General features: G+C 44.6%; 1 protein-coding gene across 1 annotated transcript; it reads left to right on the top strand.

Annotated features, from left to right (window-relative positions):
- Nucleotides 1-6395: 6395 nt before the first annotated feature.
- Nucleotides 6396-7039, top strand: LOC125045972 (craniofacial development protein 2-like). The gene is made up of 2 exons (XM_047643563.1): nucleotides 6396-6436; nucleotides 6688-7039. Exons 1-2 carry the CDS (start codon nucleotides 6396-6398, stop codon nucleotides 7037-7039), a joined length of 393 nt encoding a protein of 130 aa, XP_047499519.1.
- The last annotated feature ends 3119 nt before the right edge of the window (nucleotides 7040-10158 follow it).

Here is a 10158-nt window from a genome sequence, read left to right as displayed (position 1 = left end):
TTATTTTATTAAAGAAGAGAGTCTTTTGCTTCAGACTTATATCCAAATGTTGTATATATGTCAAATTGTCCTAGCTGTAATATTAGGTATACTGGATCAATAATACATTCTTCAACTGATGGGGAAGTCCATATGAGTTTTTGTATTACGATTTTTTTTTTAACGATTTCTCAGTTCGCGACGTGACACTGCAGATTTGAAGAATCACCGCTTTAAGTAAATTCTTTTATTTATGTTTTTACATTGTAATAAACGCTTATTTCATCGTCTTATTTTATTAATCAATGTTTAAGAAATTCTTTTAGTTCGTTTTTTATAGCTTTTTATTAGTGATCTTGATATTTTTATGTGGTATGAATAATTTCGAGCACAATGTGTGTTTTACTTGATTATATTTTGTTATCCATGAGAAAAACGGAGCAAATAAACAATTTTAACTGGAACTTTGTTTGTGTCACATTCCCTCTCTGTAGAACTACACCAAATGTTGTACTAGCTCTTGTTTAATTGCCTAGGTTTGGAAATAGCTGGACGGGTTAGTTAAGGATAAATGAAGGCAATTGAAATAATACGTAACGTAAATGAAGCTAAAATAACATAAGTTAAATCCAGTAATACTCACCTTAAATACTAGTTCTCTTTTTTACTTTTCATTTTCTCATTCCTAGTCTTTTAAAAGTGCATATACTCGTATGTATGAAAGTAACGTAACTCAACCGAGACTTTTACTGCTGAGTGTTTGCCTTTTATTTACATTTACTGTACTCTTACCTGTACTTTTACTGATCTTTTTACTATACTTTTACTGATCTTGTTACTGATCTTTTGCAGCTCTTTTGGTATTTTATCTTTACTTTGCATTTTTTTCTCTTTTCGTTATTTTACCCTTATTCCCGATTGTTTTACCTTGTTACTACCCTTATTTCTACCGTACGTTTCTGCGCCTTCCGCTCGTGCTACCATTATTACTATTGCTCACGCTACCACTACTGCTGTTGCTCATGCTACCACTACTGCTGTTGCTCGTGCTACCTCTACTGCTGTTGCTCGTGCTACCACTACTGCTGTTGCTCGTGCTACCATTACTGCTGTTGCTCGTGCTACCACTACTGCTGTTGCTCGTGCTACCACTACTGCTGTTGCTCGTGCTACCACTACTGCTGTGTTGCTCATATGCTACCGACTACTGCTGTTGCTCGTGCTACCTCTGTCCCTTGCTGTTGCTCGTGCTACCACTACTGCTGTTGCTGCTCTAGTGCTACCACTACTGCTGTTGCTCGTGCTACCACTATCTGTGCTCGGCTACCAATGCTTTGCTCGAGCAATAGCAGTAGTGCTACCACTACTGCTGTTGCTCGTGCTACCACTACTGCTGTTGCTCGTGCTACCACTACTGCTGTGCTCAGCTCGTATGCTACCACTACTGCTGTTGCTCGTGCTACCACTACTGCTGTTGCTCGTGCTAATATGCTGTGCTCGTGCTACCACTACTGCTGTTGCTCGTGCTACCACTACTGCTGTTGCTCGAGCAATAGCAGTAGTGCTACACTCTCCGACTACTGCTGTTGCTCGTGCTATGCACCACTACTGCTGTTGCTCGTGCTACCACTACTGCTGTTGCTCGTGCTACCACTACTGCTGTTGCTCGTGCTACCACTACTGCTGTTGCTCGTGCTACCTCTACTGCTGTTGCTCGTGCTACCACTACTGCTGTTGCTCGTGCTACCACTACTGCTGTTGCTCGAGCAATAGCAGTAGTGCTACCACTACTGCTGTTGCTCGTGCTACCACTACTGCTGTTGCTCGAGCAATAGCAGTAGTGCTACCACTACTGCTGTTGCTCGTGCTACCACTACTGCTGTTGCTCGTGCTACCACTACTGCTGTTGCTCGAGCAATAGCAGTAGTGCTACCACTACTGCTGTTGCTCGTGCTACCACTACTGCTGTTGCTCGTGCTACCACTACTGCTGTTGCTCGAGCAATAGCAGTAGTGCTACCACTACTGCTGTTGCTCGTGCTACCACTACTGCTGTTGCTCGAGCAATAGCAGTAGTGCTACCACTACTGCTGTTGCTCGTGCTACCACTACTGCTGTTGCTCGTGCTACCACTACTGCTGTTGCTCGTGCTACCACTACTGCTGTTGCTCGTGCTACCACTACTGCTGTTGCTCGAGCAATAGCAGTAGTGCTACCACTACTGCTGTTGCTCGAGCAATAGCAGTAGTGCTACCACTACTGCTGTTGCTCGAGCAATAGCAGTAGTGCTACCACTACTGCTGTTGCTCGTGCTACCACTACTGCTGTTGCTCGTGCTACCACTACTGCTGTTGCTCGTGCTACCACTACTGCTGTTGCTCGTGCTACCACTACTGCTGTTGCTCGTGCTACCTCTACTGCTGTTGCTCGTGCTACCACTACTGCTGTTGCTCGAGCAATAGCAGTAGTGCTACCTCTACTGCTGTTGCTCGTGCTACCACTACTGCTGTTGCTCGTGCTACCACTACTGCTGTTGCTCGTGCTACCACTACTGCTGTTGCTCGTGCTACCACTACTGCTGTTGCTCGTGCTACCACTACTGCTGTTGCTCGTGCTACCACTACTGCTGTTGCTCGTGCTACCACTACTGCTGTTGCTCGTGCTACCACTACTGCTGTTGCTCGTGCTACCACTACTGCTGTTGCTCGTGCTACCTCTACTGCTGTTGCTCGTGCTACCACTACTGCTGTTGCTCGTGCTACCACTACTGCTGTTGCTCGAGCTACCACTACTGCTGTTGCTCGTGCTACCTCTACTGCTGTTGCTCGTGCTACCACTACTGCTGTTGCTCGTGCTACCACTACTGCTGTTGCTCGAGCAATAGCAGTAGTGCTACCACTACTGCTGTTGCTCGTGCTACCACTACTGCTGTTGCTCGTGCTACCACTACTGCTGTTGCTCGAGCAATAGCAGTAGTGCTACCACTACTGCTGTTGCTCGAGCAATAGCAGTAGTGCTACCACTACTGCTGTTGCTCGTGCTACCACTACTGCTGTTGCTCGTGCTACCACTACTGCTGTTGCTCGTGCTACCACTACTGCTGTTGCTCGTGCTACCACTACTGCTGTTGCTCGTGCTACCACTACTGCTGTTGCTCGTGCTACCTCTACTGCTGTTGCTCGTGCTACCACTACTGCTGTTGCTCGAGCAATAGCAGTAGTGCTACCACTACTGCTGTTGCTCGTGCTACCACTACTGCTGTTGCTCGTGCTACCACTACTGCTGTTGCTCGTGCTACCACTACTGCTGTTGCTCGTGCTACCACTACTGCTGTTGCTCGTGCTACCACTACTGCTGTTGCTCGTGCTACCACTACTGCTGTTGCTCGAGCAATAGCAGTAGTGCTACCACTACTGCTGTTGCTCGAGCAATAGCAGTAGTGCTACCACTACTGCTGTTGCTCGTGCTACCACTACTGCTGTTGCTCGTGCTACCACTACTGCTGTTGCTCGTGCTACCACTACTGCTGTTGCTCGTGCTACCACTACTGCTGTTGCTCGTGCTACCTCTACTGCTGTTGCTCGTGCTACCACTACTGCTGTTGCTCGAGCAATAGCAGTAGTGCTACCACTACTGCTGTTGCTCGTGCTACCACTACTGCTGTTGCTCGAGCAATAGCAGTAGTGCTACCACTACTGCTGTTGCTCGTGCTACCACTACTGCTGTTGCTCGTGCTACCACTACTGCTGTTGCTCGAGCAATAGCAGTAGTGCTACCACTACTGCTGTTGCTCGTGCTACCACTACTGCTGTTGCTCGAGCAATAGCAGTAGTGCTACCACTACTGCTGTTGCTCGTGCTACCACTACTGCTGTTGCTCGTGCTACCACTACTGCTGTTGCTCGTGCTACCACTACTGCTGTTGCTCGTGCTACCACTACTGCTGTTGCTCGAGCAATAGCAGTAGTGCTACCACTACTGCTGTTGCTCGAGCAATAGCAGTAGTGCTACCACTACTGCTGTTGCTCGAGCAATAGCAGTAGTGCTACCACTACTGCTGTTGCTCGTGCTACCACTACTGCTGTTGCTCGTGCTACCACTACTGCTGTTGCTCGTGCTACCACTACTGCTGTTGCTCGTGCTACCACTACTGCTGTTGCTCGTGCTACCACTACTGCTGTTGCTCGTGCTACCTCTACTGCTGTTGCTCGTGCTACCACTACTGCTGTTGCTCGAGCAATAGCAGTAGTGCTACCTCTACTGCTGTTGCTCGTGCTACCACTACTGCTGTTGCTCGTGCTACCACTACTGCTGTTGCTCGTGCTACCACTACTGCTGTTGCTCGTGCTACCACTACTGCTGTTGCTCGTGCTACCACTACTGCTGTTGCTCGTGCTACCACTACTGCTGTTGCTCGTGCTACCACTACTGCTGTTGCTCGTGCTACCACTACTGCTGTTGCTCGTGCTACCACTACTGCTGTTGCTCGTGCTACCTCTACTGCTGTTGCTCGTGCTACCACTACTGCTGTTGCTCGTGCTACCACTACTGCTGTTGCTCGAGCTACCACTACTGCTGTTGCTCGTGCTACCTCTACTGCTGTTGCTCGTGCTACCACTACTGCTGTTGCTCGTGCTACCACTACTGCTGTTGCTCGAGCAATAGCAGTAGTGCTACCACTACTGCTGTTGCTCGTGCTACCACTACTGCTGTTGCTCGTGCTACCACTACTGCTGTTGCTCGAGCAATAGCAGTAGTGCTACCACTACTGCTGTTGCTCGAGCAATAGCAGTAGTGCTACCACTACTGCTGTTGCTCGTGCTACCACTACTGCTGTTGCTCGTGCTACCACTACTGATGTTGCTCGTGCTACCACTACTGCTGTTGCTCGTGCTACCACTACTGCTGTTGCTCGTGCTACCACTACTGCTGTTGCTCGTGCTACCTCTACTGCTGTTGCTCGTGCTACCACTACTGCTGTTGCTCGAGCAATAGCAGTAGTGCTACCACTACTGCTGTTGCTCGTGCTACCACTACTGCTGTTGCTCGTGCTACCACTACTGCTGTTGCTCGTGCTACCACTACTGCTGTTGCTCGTGCTACCACTACTGCTGTTGCTCGTGCTACCACTACTGCTGTTGCTCGAGCAATAGCAGTAGTGCTACCACTACTGCTGTTGCTCGAGCAATAGCAGTAGTGCTACCACTACTGCTGTTGCTCGAGCAATAGCAGTAGTGCTACCACTACTGCTGTTGCTCGTGCTACCACTACTGCTGTTGCTCGTGCTACCACTACTGCTGTTGCTCGTGCTACCACTACTGCTGTTGCTCGAGCAATAGCAGTAGTGCTACCACTACTGCTGTTGCTCGAGCAATAGCAGTAGTGCTACCACTACTGCTGTTGCTCGAGCAATAGCAGTAGTGCTACCACTACTGCTGTTGCTCGTGCTACCACTACTGCTGTTGCTCGTGCTACCACTACTGCTGTTGCTCGTGCTACCACTACTGCTGTTGCTCGTGCTACCACTACTGCTGTTGCTCGTGCTACCACTACTGCTGTTGCTCGTGCTACCTCTACTGCTGTTGCTCGTGCTACCACTACTGCTGTTGCTCGTGCTACCACTACTGCTGTTGCTCGTGCTACCACTACTGCTGTTGCTCGTGCTACCACTACTGCTGTTGCTCGTGCTACCACTACTGCTGTTGCTCGTGCTACCACTACTGCTGTTGCTCGTGCTACCACTACTGCTGTTGCTCGTGCTACCTCTACTGCTGTTGCTCGTGCTACCACTACTGCTGTTGCTCGAGCAATAGCAGTAGTGCTACCACTACTGCTGTTGCTCGTGCTACCACTACTGCTGTTGCTCGAGCAATAGCAGTAGTGCTACCACTACTGCTGTTGCTCGTGCTACCACTACTGCTGTTGCTCGTGCTACCACTACTGCTGTTGCTCGTGCTACCACTACTGCTGTTGCTCGTGCTACCACTACTGCTGTTGCTCGAGCAATAGCAGTAGTGCTACCACTACTGCTGTTGCTCGAGCAATAGCAGTAGTGCTACCACTACTGCTCTTGCTCGTGCTACCACTACTACTATTGATAGTACAATTGCTACTGCTATTGCTATCCTTACTGTTATGGCTACCACTACCACTATTGCTGATAAAGGCAGCATTGTTAGATCTTTTCAAAGGAGTTATTGTCTCAATTTAAAAGGAGTGACTGGGCCCTTAACTTTATTTATCACCTGGTCCTTTGTAGATCAACGGCTTGAAGGTTGCTGTAGCTAGGTGGATGATCCATATTTGGAAAACGGTTAGGTGCTCACAAAACAAGTTAGCTGTCACTGCACGGAGTAAGGTAATGGCAACCCACCTCTAGTAGCCTGCCTAGTATATTCATGAAATGTCTACAATCAAGATGAAAACCAACAACGTGAAGGACACCGGAGATGGGGTCTCGTTCGGTAGGGATTATCATTCGCTGCGGGTGATACCTGATCGCCATAATACTACCGCAGTAAATAAAAACAGAAAAAAAGCATTGAATATCTCAACGTGGAATGTAAGAACAATGTATCAAAATGGAAAAATGGACAATATCTTGAAGGAAATTAAACGACTAGGTATCAACATCCTGGGTGTGTGTGAATGAGATGGCCTGGAGCAGGAAAAGGTATAGCAGAAGGAACCACATTTATATACTCCGGTAGAACAGACAATAAGCATGAGCATGGAGTGGGAATGTTTCTAGACCAAGAGTGCGCTAAATGTATTGCTGGTGTCTGGTGTATTTCTGACAGAGTTATGGTAGTAAGACTTAGTGGCAAACCGTTTGACACAGTTGTGATACAATGCTATGCACCCACAACTGACTGCAATGATGATGAAATAGATAATTTTTATGATCAATTAGATGAAGCAATAACACAATGTAAATCTCAAGACATAACAATAGTCATGGGTGATTTCAATGTTAAAATTGGACAAAACGAAGATGGCAAAACTGTTGGGAAATTCGGACTAGGACAAAGAAACGAGAAGGGTGAAAAATTAGAAGAATGATGCAAAGAACACACAATGATTGTAACAAACACACATTTCAAACATCATGTAAAAAAGAAATTGCTCGAGGAAGGTAATGGCTCTTACTCGTGCTACCACTACTGCTGTTGCTCGTGCTACCACGAGCAACAATCAATCAAATTGATTTTATATTGATACATGAGCGCTTTAAAAACTCAGTGCAGAGAGTAAGGACCTATCCGGGTGCTTATTGTAATACTGATCATATACTACAGTGTGGAAAAAATCAAAATTAAGTTAAAGAAAATGTTTCGAAGAAACAAGAAAAATGGTACAAGGAAACTGCAGATAAAACTTCCAAAACATAATGAAGTTAAGATTTTTTTTTTTGCCAAAAGGTGAAAAGTCAACAATGGAAGAGATGCATGGATAGACGTTTCTACAGAATCCATTGATGCAGGCAGTAGATCAGTGCATACCAAAGAAAGAGAAGACTTCCGAAAATAAATGGATGACTAAGAGATACTAGACAAGATGGAGGAGAGAAGGTTAGCAAAAGGAAATCAAGAAATGTATAACAAATTGAACACGATAGCCAAGGAAGAATATCTAGAAGCATGTGCAGAAATTGAAGATCTTGAAAAGAAAGATACACAAATAATGCACGAGAAAGTTAGACAAGTTACATACAAAGGAAAGAAAACTATGACAAGCTGCATTAAAGATGAAGATGGCTTAATCCTGATGGATGAAGAAGCAGTCAAGAAAAGATGGACTAACTACATTAAAATTATATATGCAGATGAAAGCAGGAAAGAAAGACCAGCAATAAAAAGGTCCATGGAGAAGAAAACAATAACACCAAAAGAAATTATAGAGGCTATGAATCAAATGAAAAATGGAAAAGCTACAGGAAATGATAATATTGATTTTGGAATAGAAAAGATCACAGAAATTGCAAATAATGTATACGACTCTGAAAATGTTCCTAGAGAAATGGTAGAATCAATATTTATAGCTTTACGTAAACAGTCTGGGACAACTGATTGCAAACAACACAGAACTATTAGCTTGATGAGCCATATATATCATAGTCAATGATCGGAACAGGAAATTTAATGGTGAGCCTCTCCAATGCAGGCGACTGGACAGAACTACTCACCCCACGAATGTTCATGAGCGTGAAAGCAGGTTAATGACGTAACCAATGACCATCATAACAGAAAGATGACCACAGAAAGTGATTAACTAATCAATGACCGCAACGGGAATCATTACCCATAGTCAGTGATGTCTAACACACACACACACACACACACACACACACACACACACACACACACACACACACACACACGGAATATCATAATCATTGTCCGGAACTGGAAATTTAATGGAATGCTGCAGGAGAGCTCCTTCCCCTCCTCTCCAATGCATGTGCTGGACAGAACGCGTCACCGCGCACGTACATAACCGTGAAAGCAGGTTAATGACGTAATCGATGACGTAACCAACGGCCATGAGCCAATCAGCAACCGCAATTCATTAACTCTACTCCCACCCACACGCCTATGAACCAATCAGCAACCGCAATTCATTAACTCTCCTCCCACCCACGCGCCGCATTATTCGAGAGTCTTTAACTGTTTTCACTACTACAGCAACTAGTGACATAGTGAAAAATTATGGGTAAATATGTTATGATATATTTTTTTCTTCATTTGGCATGATTGTGTATTTATTTATCCAGAAAAGACCACGTCTTTGTCCAATACACGTACAATTATAAAAGCTTTATGACATTGGGGGCAAACGATTTATATTATTTTACCTCAATTTTTTCATATTTTATAAAAGTCCTTGGTTTTGATAAAGAGCCAGTTGCTAAAAGGGGAAAAATAGTTTATCGGGGTCTTTAACTATTTTCGCTACTACAACAATTAGTGACATAGTGTAAAATCATAGATAAAGGATGTTAAGATTTTGTTTTTCCTAATTTGGCATGATTGTGTATAAAGTTATTCAGAAAATGTTAAAGAGGTCGAGTATCAAGTTTTAGTCAGTGCCAAAGTAAAATATGTATGGGGAGATTTGAGGAAATATATGCATGTATTACTTAAAAATTGGTGGCTGAATGCGTGTTTCCCGATAAAGTAAATCACCGTAGCCCGACGGCGAGTTGATCGTCTCTTAAAGATAACAACTTATCTAGCTCCATCTCTTGCCGCATATGGCGGGGAAATCGATAAGTGAAGTTTGATTGAATTATGCCTGTCGGCAAGGTTATTTGTGTCGATTTACAATATCTTTCTGTTCTTGTAGGAGACAAAAAACATATTTGCTAGATAAATAAAACTACAGTAACGAACATTATTGGTTACCGTTCCTTTTTTTTCGGGATGTACTATAGACAATTTCGTGGAGGAGGAGTAAATTACTGAAAAGCTAGTCCACCTTCTGTGCTGATTCGTCTTTTTCTTTTATCATCATAAAACGGAGGATCCCTAATCGATGTTTACCCTGGTCTTTTTATATCAGAAAGGGCGTGCATAGAGTTATACATAAGGGAAAGCTGAACATATTCCATAGTTTGCATTGTAGACTGTAAAAAAATGAGATGAGGTACAAACACTTTTTGGAAAAGCATTGCATTGCTCTTTGAGGTTAATTAACAAAACATAACTGGGTCGACACATGGGAACAAGTGGTGACACTAGTTGGTAGATAATTACCTGTTCAGGTGGAAATATGAAGGGGAAACCCGCCTTTGATCTCTTACAAATGCGTTGAAACCCCTATTAACCCATTCGCCTCCGGATTTGTGTTCTGTCCCCTGTAGTTTTTGGTGAAGTTTGTTATATACAGATGGCTCCACATGCGCTCAGCCGGCAAGGAGTCTATCAGTAGGCCCTAGTTACCGATCCTGATTTCCCCATTCCTCGAATTGGTGGGGTAATGTGTTTTTCTTATTAATACCATTGCTATCGATACTGATATTATTGTTATTGATGTTATGATTAGTAAATTGTCATTAAAATATTTTAGACAGTGAAATGATACAAAAGACCCTTTCCTAAAGTGAAGGAAAAAGGTAAACAGGTGAGATAGGTAGTTCTGATAACTGGCTATTTAGTGATTAAGAATTTGTAAAGCCATCT

The sequence above is a fragment of the Penaeus chinensis genome, chromosome 38, assembly GCF_019202785.1.
Source record: "Penaeus chinensis breed Huanghai No. 1 chromosome 38, ASM1920278v2, whole genome shotgun sequence".
Classification (NCBI taxonomy): Eukaryota; Metazoa; Arthropoda; class Malacostraca; order Decapoda; family Penaeidae; genus Penaeus; species Penaeus chinensis.
Note: the sequence above shows the minus strand (reverse complement) of the source record. Positions and strands in the feature narration are given on the sequence as shown.

Coding starts and splice junctions, on each gene's coding strand:
- LOC125045972 (XM_047643563.1), top strand. CDS start 6,396: ATGAAAACCAACAACGTGAAGGACACCGGAGATGGGGTCTC. Junction 6,437..6,687: donor GACACCGGAGATGGGGTCTC/GTTCGGTAGGGA, acceptor ATACTCCGGTAG/AACAGACAATAAGCATGAGC.